The 27144-nt window shown below is 35.0% G+C and overlaps 1 protein-coding gene across 1 annotated transcript in view; it reads right to left on the bottom strand.

Annotated features, from left to right (window-relative positions):
• The window catches only part of GBE1 (1,4-alpha-glucan branching enzyme 1), a 279857-nt gene that overhangs the window by 140097 nt on the left and 112616 nt on the right, over window positions 1-27144 (bottom strand). The window contains exons 4-6 of the mRNA XM_021689411.2: window positions 7037-7162; window positions 6105-6240; window positions 3357-3447 (exon numbers count right to left, since the gene is read on the bottom strand). Of these exons, the coding sequence (XP_021545086.1) occupies window positions 3357-3447; window positions 6105-6240; window positions 7037-7162 (353 nt within the window). The remainder of the gene's footprint in view (window positions 1-3356; window positions 3448-6104; window positions 6241-7036; window positions 7163-27144) is intronic.

Genomic DNA, 27144 nt, shown 5'->3' on the forward strand with positions numbered 1-27144 from the left:
TTTATTGTGTATCAATTGCTTTACCAGTACAGTACTGGATACTTTAAATATGCAAATTCAATATGATATAATACTTAGATACAAGTCAATGTGGCATCATATTTTCTATAAAAGCATTCAATTAAAAAAATAGTAATTTAAATCCAGCTATTGCATGTAGATTTACATCCCCGTGAAAATTCACATTTTGAGTAGGTAGGCAGTAAATTTTGTTTCTCTATACTCAGAGCTTCTGATTTCCTTCTCCAAGACTACCTAGCCTGGACAGCATCGTCATCCCTGTTCATATACTTGGCCATCCCTGGGAATGTGTGTGCTCAGGGTTGGGGGGGCTCTTAGAGTATTTCTTTGAATATCCTTGGTGCCTTGAGTGAGACCATCCCTCTTGCACTTACTTATTCCCAAACTGGAATGCCCCCAGGTGCCAGAAGGCCGAGAGAATGTGCCATGTCTGTCACCACCCAAGCAGAAAACATGGGTAGCTCATAGGCACAGGTGTTTGTGTTAACAGCAGTTTTCTTGTCTGCATGAAATAGAAAACAAATCACTCCTAAGAGGGAAGGCTTTTCTTAACCTATGTAAAATCTCAATATTGGCCTTCCATAGCATCAACTTTGCTTTTAAATAAATAATCACCCAATTGCCCTTGTGATTATTATTGTCTCACTTCCTCACTTGAGCGCAGGGGCTGTGACTATCTGGTTTCCCACGATACAGTACAGTCCTTAGTATATAGCAGGTCTCCTGCTAGCTAACTCCATTGGGCAGCAAGACCCGTCTTTGAAAAATGCAATGTGATCATTTCATTTTTAGTAAAATCATACTTGCACTCCCGTTGTCCTTAGGATGAAGACTGTGGACCTTATCATGACGTACTGCACTGTTTAATTTGGCTCCTTCCAATAACTTTAGATTTATGACCCTTTACTCCTTTCTCTCCTTATCGCAGCCACCTAGCCTTTTTTTTCCTACTGTGAACAGCGTGTTCAGAGAATAAATAGCCTTAAAATTTCATTCATTTGTTTTTTCAACAAATACTTATTAAGCTATCTACCATGTGTCATGAAATTTTCTATACTCTGGGATTCAGCAGTGAACAAAATAAATATCACTGCCCTCATGGAATTTACATTCTATTTGGAGGACTACAAATAAATAAGCAAAACATGGGGGATGTCAGATAGCAATAACTTCTCTAAAGAAAAACGAAGCAAAGCCGCTGGTAGAAAGGGCGGGTTTGCTATTCTAAACAGGGTTATCAAGTGAAAGTTTCATGAAGAAGGCAATGTTCGAAGGAACACCTGGAAGAAGAAGGGAGTAAGGCATGTGAACATTTAAAAGATAGAATATTTAGAAAGAAAGGGCACTGGGGAAATAAGCGAGGAACACTTGGACGAAAAGCAAATAGGCTAGTGTGGCCCAGAGTGGAATGATCAATAAAGGGATGAGTCCAGAGAATCAGTCAAGACCCAGATCACATGAGGTCTTAATGGATCAATATAAGGCCTCTGACTTTTACCTGAAAGAGATAAGGAATCACTAGAAAGTTCTGAGCAAGAGAGTAACATGACCTTTTATTTTAAAGTGGTTACTCTTGTCACTATGCAGAGAGTAGCCATGTGTATGGAGGGAGAGAAGGCTAGTGAAGGGGTAGGAGAACAAGAGAAAACAGAATGCCCAATTAAAAGGCTACTGAAATAATCCAGGTTATAGATAATGGCAACATGGAGCAGGGTGGTGGCAGTTGAAGAAGCCAGATTTGGGATACATTTTGAAGATACAAGGTGGTTAGGTTTTATGATAGTTAGAGTATAGGAATGTCCTGACAGAAAGGGAAAAGTCCAGGACAATGTGAAGTGTATTTAAGCCATAAGAGTGGATGACACTTGATGGGACCCCCAATATATGTCATACACACACAGAAGAGAATGGAACCAAGGGCTAAGCCCTGGAGGTCCAATATTCAGTGGTCAGAAAAAGCAAAGGAAATTTTAAAAAATAAATAAAAAGCAGCAAGAGAGATAGGAAAAACCCAAACAGGAGGATAATAGTTTCCTGAAAACCAAGGAAAGAAAAATGTCCTAAAAAGGTACAAGTAACTAATTGTGCCAAATGCTGCAGACAGTTCAAGCAAGTTAATAGCTGATCAGTGGACTTAACAGTGTGGAGGTCATCAGTAGACTTTACAAGAGCAATTTCAATGAATAGGTGAAGAGCTTACCTGGAATGAGTTCAAGCAAGAAGAGGAATGAGGATTTAGAGATTATAAATATAGGTAATTTACTCAGGGGGAATGACTATAAAGAGAAACAGGTAAAAGGATCAGTATCTTTTCTCTATGCTTGGAAAGCTATCTCCCTATTCCCACTTCACCCCTCCTCTCAGTTCACTCTTTTTTTTTTTTTAATTTTATTTTTAAAGATTTTATTTACTTATTTGAGAGAGAGAGAGCGAGAGCATGAGCGAGGTGGAGGGGCAGAGGGAGAAGCAGACTCCCCGCTGAGCAGGGAGCCCGATGTGGGGCTAGAGCCCAGTGCAGGGCTGGAGCCCAATGCGGGGCTCGATCCCAGGACCCCGGGATCGCGACCTGAGCCGAAGGCAGACGCTTAACGACTGAGACACCCAGGCACCCCCTCCCAGTTCACTCTTAATTATGTTCTAGATCTCAGTTCCAACATCAGTTCAGATCTAATCTAAACTGATCAGATTCCTCATTCTAGGCTTTTATAGTACCCTGTCATTTTCTTCTTAGCTTTTATCATGGGCAGAAATCAACAAGTATGATTACTGGATTAACATTATATGCCACAACAGTGTGAGCTCCATGAGGTGGAGACAATGTTGGACTTATTCAACTTGCAGTCATTTAGGTCAGCACTTCTTCAGTTACATGGACTCCTTGGTGTCTTTCTGCCCAGAGAGTCACATTCCTTGGATTTTAGCCTGGAAAGGACAATCCTTCTGTAGTAGTATGTTCTACTAAGAGCTTTCTCAGTCACATTCCTACATAGCCAAACTCTTTCCAGAAAAGGATGTGAGCTCTGGCAATAATGACTTCCATGAGACGTGATTTTCTGACTAAGACTTGGGCCTCCAAATGCATGACAATTTCAGCAGGTTGACTGGATATTCTTTACCAGAAATCATTTCATGAAAAGCAATGTCCAACCTCTAAGGCTTGATGGGAAGAGAGTCTATGATCTTAGTAAAAAAAAAAAAAAAAAAAAAAAAAGCTCAGCTTCTGTTAACTCTGTTAACTCTAAATTAGGTTACAAACCAATATCATATAAAAGGTAAAAATTCATTTTATTTTTTTTCTCAAATAAAAATGGTTAGAATTGGGACTTTCATTTTACCTTGAAGCTGCAAAGAAGCTTGTGATCTGGTAACCAAAACTGGCATAGTAAGCATGCTCCATTATTGCCATCATCTGAATGCAGTTGTATCCTATACAAGCAAAGGTCAAACAGAGATTAAAAGCAACATTAAAAAAAAAAAAAAGAAATGAAAAAATATATAAACACAGCATCCTTGTTCTGAAGACATTAAATTTTACATACGATCATTTACATATAAATGATTTGATCACTTTGAAAAGTTCTACTACTTTAATATCTTTTGCTTGTCTGACCTTCTAACACAAAATCGGACAGTTAGTTCTTGAGAGTTGTAGTCTAGCTATTTGAAACGTCTTCATTTTAACAAGTAATAAATGATATGCAAATATACTCTTAATTTGACTTTAGAATATTAAAGATGGCAATCTACATATGCTAAACTTCAGTTGCACTTGTAATATTCATACTGAAGACTATGAAAGCTAAATAAAAGTAACCAGTTGCATGCCATATACTTTTTATTTTACCTTTTTCTTTATGTTTTAATTATTTCTACCATATAACATAGGATATACCAGTAAATCCATTTTTCCGCAAGGTAGCTTTTACAAAGCCAGAATTAATTCTTCTACTTTCTGCAATTTCTATGCCTACATACAGGTACTGCAAAGTTGTCTGTGTACACACATGGGCACACAGAACCCAGAAGCATTTACTAATATGTTTTTAATATAAGCAAATAATCAAAGAAGAAGAAACTTTTGATCTTTAAAAAAATAACTAAGGAAACATTTTTTTCCTTCAAATTTGGTAGAATTTTCAAATATGATTTGACTGCTTTGAAAGTTCCATTTCTGTAACATACATAGAAAATACTCTGTTCTTGGGGCGCCTGGGTGGCTCAGTTGGTTAAGCGACTGCCTTCGGCTCAGGTCATGATCCTGGAGTCCCGGGATCGAGTCCCGCATCGGGCTCCCTGCTCAGCGGGGGGTCTGCTTCTCCCTCTGACCCTCTTCCCTCTCGTGCTCTCTGTCTCTCATTCTCTCTCTCTCAAATAAATAAATAAAATCTTTAAAAAAAAAAAAAAAAAGAAAATACTCTGTTCTCAAAGTCCAGTTCATGTCAGTATGGCTTCTCCTGTACATATTTCATTTTTTTTTAAAGATTTTATTTTTATTATTTATTTGACAGAGAGACACAGCGAGAGAGGGAACACAAGCAGGGGGAGTGGGAGAGGGAGAAGCAGGCTCCCCGCAGAGCAGGGAGCCGGATGTGGGACTCGATCCCAGGACCCTGGGATCATGACCTGAGCCGAAGGCAGTCGCTTAACCGACTGAGCCACCCAGGCGCCCATCCTGTACATATTTCAGTACTGAACTAATAGTGGAACCATTGCAAAGTCACATTCAGATTTAGAGATTCATGTTTAAAGAAAAACATAAACTATGCTTCATAATCTGCTGTTGGCTTTTTCATTATAAAAACAATCTAACTCTATCACATTTCTATCATGACAGAAATATGTATATAAACTCCTGCTCAGGTAACATAAATCAATTATATATTTTATAACAAAATACAGAGTTTGTAGTTTATTTCTCTATTATGAAATAAATATTATTCTTATGATCAAGCACCGATTTATAGTTTTTATTATTAATTTTATAGCATTACTCATTCTTAGATTCATTTACGTTCAGAGTTCTGTGTTATTCAACTGAAACACAACAATGAACAAGAGAATCCTTGTTCTGTCAAACCTTCTGCAAGACCTGGGTCATAAACAATGTATTACAGCATGAAATGGCAGAACATCCCAAATACGACAATTTAAATATAATACCTATTAAATATAATTAATATTAAATTCTTCATATATTTAATTAATTCTGGTTTCTGGAATCTGACCTCACCATCACAGACAATTAAGATCCATGTATAACAGAACTTTAACAGTGAGTTGAAAACCTTTCTTCTAGCCAAAGTTTGGACTGCCTACCAGAAGCAGAATAATTAAATGTACTTTATCTTCCTGCCTAGCTGTTGGAGCAGGTGCTAATAGGCTGTAAAATGATAAAAAAGCATTACCAATAAAAAGAAAAATAACAAATTTAAAGCATACTGAATCAATAATTCAGCAGTACACTATTAACTTTCCTGGTTGTTCCCATGAAGACAAGGATCTGTGTCATTACAATCCAACATACAAATATCTAGAACAATGTCTTAGAACAAAGATGCACCATAAATATCTGTCAAATAAGTCAGCCAGACCAGAGATGTGTGTATATATATATATATATACACATATATATGTACACACACACATTTGTATCAGGGTCAGAATCAAAGTATTGACTCTGATACAAAATGAGTTCCAGTAACCTTAAAAAAATGTAAGATTTTTTTCCCTAACAGACTAAAATGAACAGGCTATAATCAATGACCGCTTAAATTGATAAAAGTTCTTTCCTGTAGAAAAGTAATTATGCTTACATATTTATCTACAATTTGGAAGCCATCAGTTCACATTACTTAAAATTGAAATTGGAATAATATCTTGAATTCTTATGCTCTATCTTATTCCATTTCTCTTTTCTATGCTATCACTATTACAGGGCAATTTGAGAAGCCTAAAATAAAATGCATTTCTATTACATATTTAATCTCTTAACACAAAAAAAGAGACACTTGTAATTAGCTTTTCTAATAAGAGAACAGACTCATTAAAATTTTATCTGAATAAAAATCACAGTTATTACTTACCAAGGTCTTTGATTCTTGGTAGTACATTGCATGTAAAATGTTTATAAGAAGCTATTTTTCCTTCATAGGAAGAAATTCCCACATGAGATTCATAAATTCTTAGACCTCTTGGCTTCTTTGGTTTGGAATGCTTAAACTACAGAATATAAAATTATATAAAGAATTAGATCAGAAATACAGGTATGATACTAACTGATTAAGCATGTTAAATGAAATGGTGAATCAACTCAAATAGTTTGGAACTGCTTTCGCATATAAAAGGCATTTGGCTATATCCATGAAATTTTCTCTTGAAAAGAAATTCCTTTTTGGGATCATGTTAATGGATCTGTTTTAAAAGAGTAATCATGAAATGGCTTATGCCTTATCATTGAGCCTTAGAGAAAACACAACAGCTTAAAATGTATACATAATTATTAAATGCAAAGCACTTATCAACAAGCTCCAATAACTTAGAATACAAAAAAGTGAGTTCAAAGATACATATAAACCTTGACAATGATATGGCCTTAAAAATAACCCTAAATAATACATTCATGAGGTATCTTCCCTATGCCTTGTTCCTAAGGACACTGGGACCCTGCTTCAAACCAATGACAATGAGAAATACTGTATCACTGAAGAATCTGTGATGAATCAGAAACTGTGATTAAAAAAAAAAAGCAGTATCCCTTTCAGGTCAGTATGTAGAGATTTCTTTCTCCCTCTTATCCTCAGAAACACATGATAAAACAAGAACTCACTTCTGTATTTTATTGGCTACAGATGATGGACTCTGATACATGTATAGTATATCAGATACACTATGATGTAAAATACAAAACTGGCAGTGAAGAGAGAAGTTGAACATTACTATAAAAGTTATAAAAGTAAAAATTAATTTTCCTAGAAATACTGGAACAAGCATTTATTTAAAGATTTGTTGTTCTTACTTTATATGGGTGTTCTGGATCCCAGTGTATCCAATCGTAATTCACATTATCACCTTCACGAGTCACATACTTCGCCCATGGTGAAATACGATACAAGATCTCTCCACTTTTACTCCTAATAACTACCTAAAAAGAGAATGAGATGTTATTGCTTTAAAATACTTTGACAACTCTAAGATAACACATAAGAGTTTATGAGAACTGCTACAAGTAAGAAAAGGAGGAATGATCTTAAGAATTTAAACCACCATACAGATGTGTACCCTTAAAGATGTTTAAATGGACTTTACTTTCTTATCCGTTATAGTATATGATCCTTAAAGTCACTTCCAGCTGAAATATTTTATGATTCTCTGGCAACTTCCATCATTGCCAATCAACTATTAGAGTGGTTAATTAAAGTAAACATAAAGGAGATAGTAAAAAGACAAGAATATTATTTGGAAACTACTGTGAATAAGTCAACAGGAGTACATAATCCTACTATGTATTTAAAAAAAGTAATGAGCTATATTGCCATCTCTTTCCTTTTGTTTTCATAGCAATTATAACATTTCAAGAAGCTAAAGGAGGAAAATGAGTTTTGATTTACATTTGTATTATGCACACACAAATATACATACGTACACACAAACAGATACCACCCTGTAAATATTTTCCATCTTTTCTCAACTTCTATGCCCTATTCCAAGTGTGCTTTACCATATAAAACCAAGCATTTCCCCCTTTAGCCATTCATTCCTATATTTGCCAATAGTATCACTATTGTTATCAATAAAAAAACAATAAAATGCAAATCCACCCTTTTAGACTTAATGCTGAATAAAATATTTTTAATTTATCAACATGGTTAGATAACAAAGTGAGCCACATGAGCAGAGTTTCTAAGAGATTGAAATGGTTGCTTTTTTTCTTAAGTTTTTTTTTTTTTTAAATTAAACCTTCTAAAAGTAGATATAGGATGATCAAAATTGTTCAGTTTAGGAGCTATATTATGCCCTTGGCATTGAGAGAGAATATATTCTTCAGTCTCCTCTAACAGAGAAAAGCTCTAGTGTGCATAATTCTTGGTAATTAAATATTTGTGAAACGCTTTACAGTTTAGAAAGGACTTTCATCATTATATCTCACTTGATTCTAGAGAATCTTTATGACCCAAATATCAACTGGGACTGAGCTGTCAAAAGTCACTGAATAGCAGAGCCAAAAGCTAAACACAGAGCCTCTGATATTCACTTTCTTGCTCTTAACAGGCAACCACACCACTTCCTACAGATACCAAAAAATAATAAATCATGATTTATGATAGAAGAGCAGGTGAGTGGTGAAGTTCATGTCTAACTTACATGAGCAAAATTCTTTCTTCTCCATTAGGCCTCCCACTTATTGAAGCCACTGACAGCTAAGTATTGCTATCATTCAAATAATTATCACAAAAAATGAATGAATAGGATTCATCCATCTCAGTAGTATTCATTCCAAAAGATATGTCCCCTGAGCTACATGAATTTCTGGTATAATATACAATAGTAATATGCTTAAGAAAAGGTCCTCTGTCTCACTCATCAATTGAGAATAGGCCATGGGGAAATAAAATATAGAAATCAGTTTTCAGTAAATAACACTGCTTAATCCATCTGTCTTTTCTCTCTCTCGCTAAATGGCTCTACAGTCCCTCCAAAGGATGTTCATATACCCATAATTATTTGTGAAGGTGCCTGTTGGCAGAGAGAATATTTGAAACTTTAAGTAGAGGATATCAAGAATCTCCCCATGCTGGAAGAATGAAGGGGGGGAAATCGGAGGGGTAGACGAACCATGAGAGACGATGGACTCTGAGAAACAAACTGAGGGTTCTAGAGGGGAGGGGGGTGGGGGGATGGGTTAGCCTGGTGATGGGTATTGAGGAGGGCACGTTCTGCATGGAGCACTGGGTGTTATACACAAACAATGAGTCATGGAACACTACATCTAAAACTAATGATGTAACGTATGGGGATTAACATAAGAATAAAAAAAAAAAAAAAGAATCTCCCCATGCTGAATGTAATTTTCATTCTTTAGAACATGAATCTGCTTGTTTTACACATGTCTACAGAGGCTACTGTGCCAAGGGTGTTGGAAGGAACAGTCCCTTCACTGGAGTCCCATATTCCTACCTATTTTGCTGGGTATGCCAAGAATACAAGGCCCTGACAGTTACTGACGGAAGCCATTTCTCAGAATTGTGTTTGTGTAGCATGCCATCCTGAGGAATAAGATAATGTCTCCTCTGAATACACAGAACAGGCTTGCTTACTGCTTGCTATGAAAGAATGGATTCCCCAAGATGAATATTCTGGAGCTATGAGGCAAACCAACAGTGTGAGTAGCATCCATCGGGACCGTTTGGTGTCACTCTACAGGATTTGGAAGACAAGGAGAACCAATGCAAATACGATGCTCATACTGCTTACTGTGCTGTGACTAATAAAATGATTTGTCTCTGACCCAGGAGTTGTGTGCATTCTGCCAGATTGCATGAAACAGTAACAAGTTAAGTTATAAGCATGTAGGTAAGGTAAAATCAAACTCTACACCTGACAAAGGATTATTTAATCATTATTCAATATTGTTTCCAAAGGCTCTGTTTCTTCCTTCCCTAACAGTCATTCCTGTTAGTATTGCTTGTTAGGATGAACACTTTTAAATATCAAATTCCCTCTTTCCTTCTCAGTAACAGAGTTATAGTTTAGGTCCTTCATTGATATAGTAAAGCAAAACTTCCCACCAAATCTGGATCATTACATATCTGTGATCATTACATAATCTGTGATCTTATCTGTGACCATTACATAAAAGGTAAATAAATTTCTCTGTTCTTTAGGCCCCTAAATATTGGAGCCTTCTTTATTACACTAGTTCATTTTTTCCTAAGCACTTGCCTATGGAAGCCACCTCACCTCGTTTTTGATTTGCTGTCCTTAAATTGTTGTGGTAACCAGCTAAGAGTATTATAATAAATCTAAATAAATCTAACTTGAGACATGTTCCAATGAATGGGGAATATAATCTTTCTTGACTAAACTCTGCTCACATTTTTTGGGGAGAGGGCAATTCCTAGAATTTGGATCTCATGAGTTCAGATTCAGACGAAAGGGTTTTTTAGATCATGAGATAAGACTTTACATCATTTTGGGGGCGCCTGGGTGGCTCAGATGGTTAAGCGTCTGCCTTCGGCTCAGGTTACGATACCAGGGTCCTGGGATCGAGTCCCGCATCGGGCTCCCTTCTAGGCAGGGAGCCTGCTTCTCCCTCTGCCTCTGCCTCTCTCCCTCTCTCTGACTTTCATGAATAAATAAATAAAACATTAAAAAAAAAGACTACATCATTTAATTTACAGCCTCAAAATAGCCCATGCTATAAAGCAAATTGAAAAGAAAGAGATAGCTTGGTAGATCTTTCAACAGTAATAAGTCTAACAGCTGATGAAGTAGAAGAATTTACTTGATACTACCAAATTGAAAGTCTTATACGCTGTTAGTATAAGTATAAAATAGTATAAAAGCTCTGAATAACAATTTGTCAATATGCATAAAAAAAGTAATTCTCAGTGACTTAGCAATTCTGATTATAGAACTTGGCCGTGGAAATAATCAGAGATGTGTCCAAAGAACTATATCTCTGTCTATTGACCTTAATGTTACTTTTACTGGCAAAAAGTGAATGACTAAATGATATGTATAATATGTAGTTGTAAATAATAATGTATAATTGTAAAAACTATAGTACTGAATTATACCAAAGGTTGTAAGAATATTCTTTCATGTTATGAAAACGAATATATTGCATCCCCTAATGTAAATGCACACAAACCCATGGACTAAAATATTTAAACAAATAGAAAAAAAATATTTAGATGATTGGCTATGGTTAGATTATTAGTAGCCTTTATTTCCTGGTTGTATTTGTGTATATATCACTTAATTTCATTTGTATAACTTGTTTTTAAAAGATTTATTTATTTGAGAGAGAGCAAAAGTGTGTAGGTGTGTGAGCCAGGGTGGGGGGGGGGGTGGGCAGGCAAAGGATGAGGGAGACAAGCAGACTTCGCACTGAGCCGGAAGACCACTGCAGGGCTTGATCCCAGGATCCTGAGATCATGGCCTGAGAGTCAGATACTAAACCAATGGAGCCACCCAAGCACCCCTTCATTTGTATAACTTTTTGATCAGAAACAAGTAAGTATTTTAGTAAGGACTATAAATACATTAATTATATAACTGCATACACATTTGGGGAGCTATGCTGTTCAAGTTGCATATATTATGTACCTTAAATATATTGACACAGTGCTAAATATAAAACCTCAAAAACTATATCAAATTATTTTAAAGGAATATACTAATGAATACACTATCAGGATGAACTTTTTATAGGGCAAATGGATACTCTGTAAAATTATAATATCTTGTAACATGGTAAAAATATTATCAGGCTCCTTTTTTTAATAAATCAAATTATCTCTTTGACTTATGGGAAGTTACTATCAAAAAACATTAATAAATAAACAAGTGTATAAAAGAAACCTCTACATGTACAAAAATCAAATTGACTTAGTGAACGATATGAAGTCAAATTTTATTTAGAAAATGTCACTTAGAACTCAAATAAACAATATAAGAAACAGTTTGGTAAAGCAGTGAAGACCTTAAAAAAACTGTGTGTGTGTGTGTGTGTATTCATTCATTCTAGGAATATCTTTTGAAATGCTTCTTGCCAAAGAATATTGTTCCTATGGACTGGAATATTATGACATAACATGCTCCTCAGGTGGTCAACAATCTCATATAAAAACAGTGGATGTGTTCAGTTGGTTAGAAGTATTAGCATACTCTGGAAATGGTACTGAATGGAACTCTGGGTTTCACAAGTGAATGTGTAGAAGACCAAGAGAAAAGGCACAGATATTGAATATTATAATTCAATTTGCCTAAATTATACTACCAAAATTGCAACTATGTGATGCAGGGAAAACCTTTCCTTATAAAAACTAAAAGCTTAGCAGAAGGGTTAATTAAAAATATAGTAATATACTATTTAGTGGCATACAGGTTTAAGTAAATAACCAACCAAAGTCATTTCTAATTTATAAAGTAATGTTATCTCCACTTTTAAATTACCTTTAATTTATATAACATCTAATGTAATTGATACTATATATATATATAGAAAATATATAAATATAATATATTGATATAGTACATATTATATACTAATATCTACCAACACATACAAATATATATAAAACAATGGGTACAGGCATACCAGTGTACAATTCTGAATATGAATACTCTGTCTTTGTGCATTTAAAATGTGAATGAAATACATATGTATATATAAATATATATATTTACAGAGAAAGAGAAGTATACTTAAATAGAAAATATATTGTGATTTATTCTTAAGTAATTTTAGAAGTGTGAGGGATGGGCTAGATGGGTAATGGATATTAAAAAGGGCACTTGTTGTGATGAGTGCTGGGTGTTGTATGTAAGTGATGAATCACTGAATTATACTTCAGAAATCAATATCGCACTGTATATTAACTAAAATTTAAATTAAAAAAAAGAGGTGCATGGGGCAAAAATAAAGAAGATAAATTTTTAGAAAAAGTAATCAATGTTCATAATTAAGTAGGAAAATAAGTGATAATCCCGACAATGTGATGTTTCTATCAGTGAGCAGAATCCTGAAGAAATAAATGTTTTTAATATTTACAAATAACATAGTATAAACATTATTTTATTTTGTTAAAGATTTATTTACCTATGAGAGAGAGAGAGAGAGGAGAGAGGGAGTGTGAGCAGCAGGAGGGGCAGAGGGAGAGGGAGAGAGAATCCCAAGCAGACTACACTGAGCACGAGGCAGATGCAGGGCTCCATCTCATGACCCTGAGATCATGACCTGAGCTGAAATCAAGAGTCAGTCACCCAACCGAGACACCAAGGCCCCCCAACATTATTTTAAACGCATAGATATAATTATTAGAACTTAAAATAGCTTAATAGAATCTTAAAGACGCTCTTAAATCTCACTGTAATTCAACTGAAGTTTTACACCTAATCTTTGTTTTTAAAAAAATGACGTATCAGTAAACATTGTTTCCCACAGTTTTGTTTGTTCTTCCGACTTGGATCGGTTTTAAGATTCCCTAACATTATGTAAGAATGAATCACTTCTCCATTTTGGGAGGCTCAAAAATGGCCCCTCAAAAGATATTCACATCCTACACTCTAGAATCTGTAAATGATACTTCGTGTAGCAAAAAATGGGTCTTAGCAGATATGATAAAAGAATCTTAAAATGGAGAGATTATCCAGATAATCCAAGAGAGCAATCACATTTATCCTCATAAGAAGGAAAGGAGGCTATTGACACATCGAAAGAAGAGGAAAGAGCAGTGTGACCAAGGAGGCAGAGTGATGCAGACACAAGCCAAAGAATGGCAGCAGCCGCCAGAAGCTGGAAGGGGCCAAGGGCAGAGTGTCCCACGCCAGAGGGAGTGAGCTCATTTCAACACCTTGATTTCAGCCCCAGTGATACTGGGTTTGAACTTCTGGCTTCCAGAACTGCGGGAGAACAAATTTCTATCATTTAAAGCCACCATATTTGTGTAGCAGCTACAGGAAACTAAACTAGGAAGGGAAAATTACAGGCAATCACTTTTTAAGAATAAAATGGAATGTACTTAAATTTAGTTAAATGTTGTCAGTGCTGGAAAGATTAGTTAGAAGATAAGGTTATTTTAATGAATCATCTAAATAACATATTTTATCTCTTATTAACTTTCTGCTCCCCAAAAGAAGACATATACCAATGCATTTCAGTAATCTTCACTGAACAAATCTCGTTGACAATTTCCAGGAAAAGCAAACTCCTTCAGAATAAATGTTGCTAATCTTCAAAATTGATAGGAGGGCTTATAAAAAAAGTGAATTTGTAGTATGTAGTTTTTATTGCTCGTCTAACCCCATATAATTATATTCAGAGATTGAATAAAAGGAACTACTCTATATGATGCAAATAAAAGCTCTGAATTCACCATAAACAAAACCTAAGGGGCTATTTTTTCTGATATATTTTCTTCATTAAACAGAGATGAGACTATTTCAATAGATAATCAGCAAAAATAATAATAACAATGTTTATTGAAGAAATTTCATTCTGAATTTTCTAAATAGGGATATCAGAAACACTATCTGATATTAAAAGATATTTCATTGTGAATTTTGAGTTTATATTTCAATTAACTGAGGGAAAAAAACCAAGACACCAATAAAAGTATCAAAGTAGTTTTCAAATAATAATAAGCCCATAATATGTAAATGAGCACTTTGTAGATACACTTTCATAAAACTACATATATTTGATTGGTAAAATTATATAAAGTAGGTTTATATATGAACTATAATTAGCATTACCATTGTTTATATATTGAGCCTGCTATGGGTACCAAATAAACATAACTCTGTTAGTTGAATTTTTTAAAAAAATTCTGTTAATTTTATCTGGGTAATAAAGTTCATACATTTTAGAGATCTCCATTTTTTTTTTAAAAGATTTTATTTATTTATTTGAGAGAGAGAATGAGAGAGAGAGAGCAGGAGAGGGGGGAGGGTCAGAGGGAGAAGCAGACTCCCTGCCGAGCAGGGAGCCCGATGCGGGACTCGATCCCGGGACTCCAGGATCATGAGCCGAAGGCAGTCGCTTAACCAACTGAGCCACCCAGGCGCCCTAGAGATCTCCATTTTTGATCTCACATAATTTAGACCGTAATTTTATTTACTCAAACAACCTTACACAAGTCATGTGCATATAAAATCATCATAAAAAATTATCACATCTTGAAAGACACATACAGATTGAATGTGAGGAGATGGAATAGCATTGATCATGCAAATGGAAGTGAAAAGAAAGCCAGGGTAGGAATACTTATATCAGACAAAACAGACTTTAAAACAAAGACTGTACTAAGAGACAAAGAAGGACACTATATAATCATTAGAGGACAATCCAAAGGAGGACATAACAATTATAAATATTTATGCACCCAACATGGGAGCATCCAAATACATAAAACAGTCATTAAACAATATAAGGGAATTGATAGTAATACAATAATAGTAGGGAACATCCACACCCCACTTAGATCAAAGGACAGATAGTCTAGGTAGAAAATCAATAAGGAAACAGTGGCTTTGACTGACACACTGGATCAGATGGATTTAATAGATATATTCTGAACATCCCATCCTAAAACAACAGAATACACATTCTATTCAAGTGCACACAGAGCATTCTCTAGAACAGAACACATATTAGACCACAAATAATTCTCAACAAATTTAAAAAGACTGAAGTAATACCATGCATCTTATCTGACTACAACACTATGAAACTAGAAGTCAACCACAAGAAAAATCTGGAAACAGCACAAATACATGGTGGTTAAATAACACGTTACTAAACAATGAATGGATCAACCAGGAAATCAAGGAAGAAATCAAAACATACATGAAGATATAAGAAAATGAGAAACAGTGGCCCAAAATCTTTGGGATACAGCAAAAATGGTTCTAAGAGAGAAGTTTATAGCAATACAGACATACCTCAAGAAGCAAGAAAAAGCTCGGGGCACCCGGGTGGCTCAGTCGTTAAGCGTCTGCCTTCGGCTCAGGTCATGATCCCAGGGTCCTAGGATCGGGCCCGCATTGGGAATCCCTGCTCAGCGGGAAGCCTGCTTCTCCCTCTCCCACTCCCCCTGCTTGTGTTCCCTCTCTCACTGTCTCTCTGTCAAATAAATAAATAAAATCTTAAAAAAACAAAAAAAGCAAAAAAAATCTCAAACAAATAACCTAGTCTTACACCTAAATGAGCTAGGAAAAGAAGAACAAACAAAAACTGAAACCAGCAGAAGGTGGAAAATAATAAAGATTACAACAGAAATTAATAATATGGAAATTAAAAAAACAATAGAACAGATCAATGAAACCAGGAGCTGGTTCTTTGAAAAGATCAACAAAATTGATAAACCTCTAGCCAGACTAATTAAAAAAAAAAAAAAGAAGAAGAGAGACAGAGAGAGAAAGGGGGCTCAAATAAACAAAATCAGACACAAAAGGGGAGCAGTAACAATCAACACCACAGAAATACAAAGGATTTTAGGAGAATATTATGAAAAATTATGTGCCAACAAACTGGACAACATAGAAGAGATGGATAAACTTTTAGAAAAATGTAACCTACCAAAACTGGAGCAGGAAAAAAATAGAAAATTTGAACAGACTCATTACCAGTGATTAAACTGAATCACTAATCAAAAAACTCCAAACAAACTAAAGTCCAGAACTAGAGGACTTCACAGATGATTTCTACCAAACATTTAAAGAGAAGTTAACACCTATTCTTTGCAAACATTTCCAAAACATAGAAAAGGAGGGAAAAAATCCAAAATCATTCTATAAGGTCAGCATTATCCTGATACCAAAACCAGATAAAGACACCATGAGGGGCGTCTAGGTGGCTCAGTTGGTTGGGCATCCAATTCTTGCTTTTGGCTCAGGTTGTGATCTCAGAGTTGTGAGATCAAGCCCCACATCAGACTCTGTGCTTAGTACAGAGTCTACTTGAGAATCTCTGCCTCTCCCTCTGCCCCTCCCCCACTTGCCCTCTCTTTCACTCTCAAATAAATAAATAAAATCTTAAGAAAAAAGACACCATGAAGAAAACAGAACTACAGACCAGTATCTCTGAAGAACATTGATGCAAAGATCAAAAATACATTTAAAAAATCATTCCTAATATGACCAAGCGGGATTTATTCCTGGGATACAAAGGTGGTCAATATTCACAAATCAATCAACACGATACATCCCATCAATAAGAGAAAGGATAAGAACCATATGATCATTTTAGTAGACACAGAAAAAGCATTTGACAAAATACAACATCCATTCATGACAAAAACCCTCAACAAAGTAGGTTTAAAGGGAACATACCCCAACATAATAAAGGCCATATATGAAAAACCTATGGTTAACATCATACTCTGTGGGGGAAAACTGAGAGCTTTTCCCTTAAGTTCAGGAACAAGACAAGGATGTCCCTTCTCACAACTATTATTCAACACAGTATTGGAAGTCCTAGCCATTGCAATCAGACAAAAGAAAGAAATAAAAGGCATCCAAATTGGTGAAGAAGTATAACTTTCATTATCTGCAGATGACATTATATTACATATAGAAAACCCTAAAGACTCCACCAAAAAACCAACTAGAACTGATAAATGAATTCAGCAAGGCCACAGGATACAAAATCAATCTATAGAAATCTGTTGCATTTCTGTACACTAATAATGAGAAATTAATAATCACTTTCACAATTGCACCAAAAATAATAAGATACCTAGGAATAAACCTAACCAAAGGAGTGAAAGATGTGTACAATGAAGACTATGAAACATTGATGAAAGAAACTGAAGAGGACACAAACAAATGGAAAGCTATTCCATGCTCATGGACTGGAAGAGCGCTTGGGTGGCTCAGTTGGTTAAGCGACTGCCTTTGGCTCAGGTCATGATCCCGGAGTCCTGGGATCGAGTTCCACATCGGGCTCCCAGCTCAGTGGGGAGCCTGCTTCTCCCTCTGACCCTATCCCCTCTCATGCTGTTTCTCTCTCTCTCTCTCAAATAAATGAATAAAAAAAATCTTTAAAAAAAAAATTAAGTGTCTATACTACCCAAACCAATCTATACAGTTGAGGCAATCCCATCAAAATACCAAGAGCATTTTTCAAAGAACTAGAATGAAAAATCCTAAAATTTGTATGGAACCACAAAAGATCCAGAATAGCCAAAGAAAGTAATCTTGAAAAAGAAAAACAGAGCTGGAGGTATCACAATTCCAAACTTCCAAGTTATACTACAAAGTGGTAGTAATCAAAATACTATGGTACTGACACAAAAATACACACACAGATCAATGGAACAGAATAGAAAGCCCAGAAATGAACCCACAGTTATATGGCCAATTAATCTTCCACAAAGCAGAAAAGAATATGCAATGGGAAAAAGTCTCTTCAACAAATGGTATTGAGAAAACTGGTAGCTACATGCAAAAGAATAAAACTTGACCACTTTCTTACACCAAACACACAAATAAATTCAAAATGGATTAAAGACCTAAATGTGAGACCTGAAACCATAAAACTCCTAAAAGAGAGCACGGGCAGTAACTTCTCTGACATTGGCTCTAGCAACATTTTTCTAGACATGTCTCCTGAGGCAAGGGACACAAAAGCAAAAATAAACCACTGGGACTATACCAAAATAAAAAGCTTCTGCACAGCAAAGGAAACAATCAACCAAACTAAGACAACTTACTGAATGGGAGAAGATATTTGCAAATGACATATCCGATAAAGGGTTAGTACCCAAAATATGTAAATAACTTATAACACTCAACACCCAAAAAATGAATAATCCCATTAAAAAATGGGCAGAAGACATGAATAGACATTTTTGCAAAGAAGACATGCAGATGACCAACAGACACATGAAAAGATGCTCATCATCACTCATCATCAGGAAAATGCCAATGAAAACTACAATGTGATATTACCTCACACCTGTCAGAATGGCTAAAATGAAAAACAGGAAACAACAATAGGTGTTGGCAAGGATGTGGAGAAAAACGAACCCTCCTGCAGTGTTGGTGGGAATGCAACTGATGCAGCCACTCTGAAAAACAGTATGGAGGTTCCCCAAAAAGTTGAAAATAGTGGGTATTTGCCCAACAAATACAAAAACACTAATTCAAAGTAATAAATGCACCACCATGTTTATTGCAGCATTATTTACAATAGCCAAGATATGGAAGCAGCGAATGTACATCAACTGATGAATGGATAAAGAAGTAATGTGTATGTAGGGGCACCTGGATGGCTCAGTTGGTTAAGCATCTGCCTTTGGCCCCACGTCTGGCTCCCTGCTCAGTGGGGAATCTGCTTCTCCCTCTTCCCCTCTCCCTGCTCATGCTTTCTCTCTCTCTCTCTCAAATAAACAAATAAAATCTTAAAAAAATAAAAAAAGAAGTAATGTGTGTGTGTATGTATATATACATACACATACGTATATATACACATACGTATATATACACGTATATATATACATACACATACGTATATATACATGTACACACACACACACACACACACACGCTGGAATATTATTCAGCCATAAAAAGAATGAATCTTTCCATTTGCAACAACATGGATAGAGCTAGAGAGTATGATGCTAAGCAAAATAAGTCAGTCAGAGAAAGACAAATATCGTATGATTTCACTCATAAGTGGAATTTAAGAAACAAAACAATGAACAAAGGAAAAAAAAGATAAATAAAAAAACAGACTCAACTACAGAGAACAAACTGATGGCTACTAGAGGGGAGATGGGTTGGGGGATGGGTTAAATAGGTGAAGGTGATTAAGAATACACTCATCTTCATGATCACTGAGTAATGTGTAGAATTGTTGAATCACTATGTTGTACAACTGAAACTAATATAACACAGTATTGGTCAACTACACCGGAACTAAAATTTAAAAAAATAACTGAAAAAAATGATCACATCTTTGTGATATACTTTATATCCACAATATTCAGAGGCTGAGGTAAATGGAAAAGAGATTAAGTGATTAGATTAAGCCCATTAACCCTTATGTTATACAGTACTGGACCTATACAAAAGAAAAGGTGATATCCTTCCTGGATAGGATACCAGGAAGGATATCACCTTCCTGATATTCTTAGCTTAACTAAGAAAAGGATAGAAATCAGTTGAACTTTGAAAGCAATAACCTATTGATAAGTTTTCATTGACTCCCATTATTTTAGCTTTAGGATTTTTTTGTTTGAAAATATGGCATCACAATTCAGGTGGGTTTGTTGTTGTTGTGTTGTGTTGTTTTGTTTTGTTTTGTCTTTCATAAGAAACAAGAGATCTTTCCAATGTTGAATCCAGTAAGAATGGCCTGAGTAGAAACAGTTAAAGCATTTCTCTCAAAAAAAATGAAACCACTATAAAAAAAGTCTTTAAAAGAAAAGACTAAGCATACTAGCTATGAAAAATAAATCTGTAATGTGACACAAAGGAGTATCAGATCAAATTATACCAAACTTTGACATCAAGGACAGCAATGTACAGAACGAAAAGAGATTATATTTGAGGCATAACACTCATAGCTACTTTGCTCCTGATTTAACACCAACTGTAGAATTACAGAGATATAAACATTCATTTCTGTAATACTTACACATGGGAGAGAAAAGACTTCAGAATATTGTAAAAAAGAAATAAATGAAGATCAGTAGTTGCTTCTTATAAAAGCAGCTCCTTATTTAGAATAATTTTTAAAGAGACAGACGTTCCTGTACTTATAAAAAGGAGTATTACTCCCAAAGGTTCCACTCCAGTTCCCCAGCCTTTTAGTCCCGTTAAGAAGTATTACAACTATAATATTTTTTTCTGTCTCTGTCTTTTGACTGAGGCAAATCTTTAAAGAAATAAACAACTAAGTAGAACTGATAAAGTGTTTGCTTCATTTCAAGTACATTACCTGAACAAAAACCTTATAAAGTGAGGTCACTATAAAAAGACAAAATCCAAAGGGATTATGCGAGATTTAGGAAGCAGGCATTGAAAACGATACCCCTGAGCAAGTGAGAATAACTACTCCTAAGCGAAAAGAATAGGAACAATGCTGAAATGTTGTAATCGGGTAAAGATTGATTAAGTGTCTTAGACTAGAAAACAAATGAATTACACGATATAAAAATATAGGATTTAAACTTCCAAGATATTGAAAGATCAATACAGTAATAAAAGAAAAAAGCTATGAAAAGGGGAAAAAATCAGTGAGTTTTCATTACTGAAAAAGTGTGCTTCAAAGAGACTCATCCATGTGCAGTGAAGGCTAGAATTCTATTAAGTAAACAGAGTTATAATCTGGCATAATGCCAATAGAAAAATATCTGAGAAGTATTTTCAGAAGTGCTAGGATGAGGGGGTACTATCATAAGATGAGATAAAGTTCTCTTTAAAAATATTTTATTAAGTATAATTACAAAAGTCTATATGGTGATAAATCAAATCATTTGAAGAAAACAATAGGATTCTTAAGCAATCACGTGAAGTGCTTTTGCAATGAGGTAAGATATAAAGTGTGGGGGGAAGAAAAGAAATAATTCAGCCCCTAGAAGGTATGCAGAGAAATTACAGAGACCAGATTCAAAATACATAATTGCAAAAATTATAAGATTTGAGAAAACATACAATTATATATTTAATATATATTGAGACTAATATCTCCAAGTATGTAATTGATGACTACTAAGTAGACAGTGATGAAAAGAATTCTTCCTGAATATTTAATATTCTTTATATATTAAGGTCTCATAATAAAGATTGCAACAGTAACACTCTTTTCTCTCTTTTCATCCACAAAAGACATGCATTTTCCTAGGTATACATGGTATTAGGGGAAGATCTACAAAGAGGTATATATAAATATTGATAAGGAAGTAAGTACACCCATCAAGAAATGAGAAAGTGATTAAACAGACGGTTTAATAGGGAATAGGTGACTATATGTGAAATGTTAACTCCAGATATGTATTTGGATAATTTCTTGTCAGCTGATTTCATAGCATTTTTTAAAGTTTATATTTTAATTCCAGTTAACACAGTGTAATATTAGTTTCAGGTACACAATATAGTGATTCAACAATCCATACATCACCCAGTGCTCATCATGACAAGTGCACTCCTTAATCCCCATCACCTACTTAACCCATGTCCCACCCACCTCTCCTCTGGTAACCATCAGTTTGTTCACTACAATTAAGAGTCTGTTTCTTTCTCTCTTTCTTTTCCCTTTGCTCATTTGTTTTGTTTCTTAAATTCCACATATGAGTGAAGTCATATGATAATTTGTCTTTCTCTGACTTATTTTGCTTAGCATCATACTCTCTAGCTCCATCCATGTTGTTGCAAATGGAAAGATTCATTCTTTCTTATGGCTGAGTAATATTGCATTGTGTGTATATATACACACAATGTGTGTGTGTGTGTGTGTGTGTGTGTGTATAACTTCCTCCTTATCCTTATCTTGGCTATTGTAAATAATGCTGCAATAAACATAGGGGTGCATTTATGACTTTGAATTAGTGTTTTTGTATTTGTTGGCTAAATACCCAGTACTGTGATTGCTGGCTCATAGGTTAGCTCTATATTTAACTTTTTGGGGAACCTCCATGTTGTTTTCCAGAGTGGCTGTATCAGTTTGCATTCCCACCAACACTGCAGGAGGGTTCCTTTTTCTCCATATCCTTGCCAACACCTATTGTTGTTTCCTGTTTTTCATTTTAGCCATTCTGACAGGTGTGAGGTAATATCACATTGTAGTTTTCATTGGCATTTTCAGGAGACAAGACATCTGGAGAAGCAGGGATATTTCTCTGACAATGTGGTCTATAAATCATAGGTTAGAGAATTGCCCACTTGATTTTTGAGTGAGGCTCAGAGAATATACATGTGGTAAGATGCAGTGACCTGTAGTTGACTTTTTAAAAACCTATCTGTCTGTCTGTCTATCTGTATCTGTTCCTGAGACTTTGTTTTTCCAATCAGAGCACACGGACTCACTTGGAGAAATTTACAGCTATTAGCATGGGTGAAGAGGAATAGACTGAAGAGTGAGAAACAAACAAAAACAAAGCAAAAAAAAAAAAACTTTAAATTGAAGAGGATTAAACAGTAATGTTGACATTTAACATACATTTAATTGTGCTACTCAATAAAATAACATAGTTTAAATGTAAATATTTAAATCATAAAAAGATTATATAGTATGTACTTTACCATGAGAAAAAGATTATGTCCTATAGGTGTACCTTTATTCACTAATATTTGAGGGAATACTTTGCCAAAGTGCAAATACTTCCATTAAATATAACTCAAAATAATACTCATCTTAACAGTTAAAAAATGCAATTTTCTTCCTTTTTCTGGCACAACATTAAAAGATCAAATCCTAAATAAAAGCTCTATAAAAAAACCTGATACCTACATAATTTAGAGGACAAAAGCATGAATTACTTTTATTTAAAAAAAACCAAACATACTCCTAAGGAAAAATGAAAGTATTCAACTCTCCAGACTTTATAATCCTATTTAAAATCTAGTATGCTCAGGGGCGCCTGGGTGGCTCAGTCGTTAAGCGTCTGCCTTCAGCTCAGGTCATGATCTCAGGGTCCTGGGATCAAGCCCCGCGTTGGGCTCCCTGCTCGGCGGGAAGCCTGCTTCTCCCTCTCCCACTCCCCCTGCTTGTGTTCCCTCTCTTGCTGTTTCTCTCTCTGTCAAATAAATAAATAAAATCTTTAAAAAAAAAAAAAGAACACAAACCTTATTTAAAAAAATAAAAAATAAAACCTAGTAGGCTCAGATTGAAGGACAAAAAAAGTTTATAAAATAAGTGTAAGATATTTCACAGTACATGGATATGAGGAAAAGGATGTCTACTACTACATTTAAAGTATTTCTAGAATTAATGTTGACATCAAGAAAGCAATCAGGCAACAGATACTTATGGACAGTCTAATTTTCTAGATACCTGTGATTCACTTCTATAAGCACTAAAGCTGGAGGAAGAAAAGAATTTTTTTTAAAGTTATCTTTCTAAAATGTATTATACATTCCCTTGTGGCTTTAACAGAGGGAATTAAACACTTGTTGAAATTGATTTGTATATGTTGAACTGTGACATGTTTGAAATATGAACATTTTCCCCCTGAATTCAGTAAAGAGAATATTAGACTTTTATACGTGTCTTTGGCAGCAGTTTTCAACCCTGGATGTGCAACGAGGACTACCTGAGGAACATTTTAAAATAAAGAGCCCTATTTATATCCAGTACCACCAACACTACCTATCACCCTTGATTCTGATTCTGTGGTCTGCAGTCTCATGCCTTAGCAGATAAAAGCCAGACCTGAGAAAGCATAAAATAAAGTCCATTTAAAAATGGAAGGAAGGAAGGAAGGAAGGAAGGAAACCAGAGTTATAGGGAATGGATTCTCAAAACCTTGATATTAATGAATACCTTTACAGATGATAAAAAAAGTATTTTGCAATAAGATTTGTCTCAATCTCTACTTTGAATTTTCCATTTATTTCTTATTCAGTAATAATTTACAATTATTTTTTCATTCTTCATAGTCTAATCTCCCTACCAATTTATTATTCTCAATCATTTTGTAAACTTAATCTCACTTCAGTCACTGAAGGTATCCACGCTGGCTCAAAATTTATTCATTTGTGGTCCTGAGTATGTCTACGAATGTCTTCACATCATCTACTTTTTTAAAGTTTTCTACTGTAGCTGGGAATGCCTTCAGAAAAGGGTATGGTGAACCTATTCAAGTTTCTGATCTTACCCTATAGTTGTTACCCATTATTTAAAATACTTTACAATTTCTCTACCAAGTATCACACAAATCATTTTTGCAAAACAATATTTTTTTTTTGTTTTTTTTTTATTTTTTTTTTTTTAAAGATTTTATTTATTTATTTGAGAGAGAATGAGAGAGAGAGAGAGAGCACATGAGAGGGGGGAGGGTCAGAGGGAGAAGCAGACCCCCTGCTGAGCAAGGAGCCCGATGTGGGACTCGATCCTGGGACTCCAGGATCATGACCTGAGCCGAAGGCAGTCGCTTAACCAACTGAGCCACCCAGGCGCCCGCAAAACAATATTTATCATTGCTATTTTAAATGTCATTACTGAAATTGGATGATTTTCTTTCCAACACTATGTTCTTAGGAGTTCCATTTATAATTTTTATTTAAAAGTTGTAGCAGATATTGACTCTTTAGTCAGTCAAACCACTTTCTGACATTCCTTCCTGTAACACGAGAATGTAAAGCTTAAAATCACGTTTTTCACACTTCCTTGCAGCTAGGTTTCTGCACCTAGAAGATGCACCTACATAAGCTCTGGGAGGAAGAAACTAGTGCACGAGTTAAATCATATGGAGATCAATCTTTTTTGCCTAAGAACACTGAATGACGCTTAAACTAATAAAATGCCATTATCTCCATAGGCATGGATAGTGGAGAACTCAAAGATAATTGACCCGCCACAATTAATTAGCTCACACATTCATTATTTCCATTTGTACCTCCCTACACATAATTATGTATACATTCAGAAGTAGCTTGTTGATGAGACACAATCACAAAAAAAATTGTTTGGCATGGAGAAAGTTCTTTTCTCCCTGCATTTGGTTTCAAAGTTGACATTTTAAAGTTTAAATTTTATATGCAGAGTTGATATGATTCTCACATGAAAAGAAACAGATGTTGGCAATATATAAGAATCCTTAGGGGGCAGAGAAAGGATTGAGAGGTAGGGATACTCTGTACCTAAATTGGGATTTGAAGCAGTACTCTTATCATGGAAAATAAGAGGAAGATGCACTGACCTAAGATAGGACATGACTTTAAAAGAACACATCAAATTTGGAATATGATATAGAGCAGTTTGAGAAAAGAAATAGAATAAGTGGGCTCATATGATGGAAAGTTGGAAGTAGATCTTAGAAATTGGAGTCCTGAAGAATTGGAGGAGATGGCCCAAACTTCAAGATTAGATGGGCAAAACCAGAGAACTCCTAAGATGTGTCAAAAAAGTGTCAATACTAAGACAAACCCGGTCCTAAGATTAAAGCTGCCTGGGCCCCTCCGGCCAACCGAGTAGTCTTTTAAGTTTTAGCAAGCACCCTCAGCGGTGTGATTGATTAACTAAAACTTTTGTATATTTATAGATCATGCATTCCTTCCTAGAAAGAACAGAGCACTTCCACACGGCAACAGGCTCTCTGGTACCATCCTGCGCACCATGGAACCAGATCCTCTCGCACGACCTCCGAGCACCACAACAACATCTGTAGCTGGCACCATTGAGGTTGCGTGTAATCAAGAATTGTCAGACCACTGTACTCCCTTAACTGCCCTAAATCCCTTTAAATATCTCTGGACCAAGCAGAAACCACAAAGTTGGCTTTTGGACAGGAGTCTGCCTTCTCCTCAGGTGGCTGGCCTCCTGAATAAAGCTCTTATTCCTTTCCAATCAAAATTCGTCTCTTGAATATTGGCCTTTGGGTTTTGGTAACAAGATGACCAAAAAGCTTTGAAAAGAAAAAGAAAACACCTACAGGATTAATTTCTTCAGATATTAAAATTTACTTCTGATATAATTATTAATTTAAAAATGAGTCCATGTCTTAGGAGCAAATGGAAAGTTGAGAAACAACTGTTTATGACACAGTTTACAGTTGTTGCTCAAAGAAAAAACCATGTTTATGGGATAGCTTACAATTGCTTCTATCTCCAACTAAATATTTACTAAAAGAACCCACAGTAAAATTACCTATTTGCCAGAAATAATGTTTTAAGATTTACAGGTGAGTGAGCGGTTACTTTTATTTGTGACTTATAGATTCATTTGGGGAAAATATTCACACGAACAAAGATTTGCAAAAATCACCCAGTGTAATTACCAGGATAAGACATTATGTATTATTATTTCATTATAACTATTATCACAAACCTCTCAACATGACTATTTGTAAATATGACTTCTTAAGTCAATGACTAGAAGTAATTGGCCATCATAAACTAACAATATTTAGCATAATGATGGAGTAAATCCAGTTTAATTAAAATATGCAAATGTCAATGACATTGTTATTTACAAAGATAACAAACAAAAGGCATTACCTGTATATTCTTTGACTTACACAACTTAATTAAATTCTAATGTGTATATGAAATAACACCTATTCTGACAGTTTTATTCAGTGGCAGTTCACAACCATGTTTCATAAGTTATATATATATACATACATATTCACATATATTATTGCATGAGATCCATAGGTTGAAGTAATGTTTTCAACCTCTTAGAAATGCTGATTCAACAATTAAGTTCTGAAAGTAATTTATGAAAATTAA

Source organism: Neomonachus schauinslandi, chromosome 1 (assembly GCF_002201575.2).
Source record: "Neomonachus schauinslandi chromosome 1, ASM220157v2, whole genome shotgun sequence".
Taxonomy (NCBI): domain Eukaryota; kingdom Metazoa; phylum Chordata; class Mammalia; order Carnivora; family Phocidae; genus Neomonachus; species Neomonachus schauinslandi.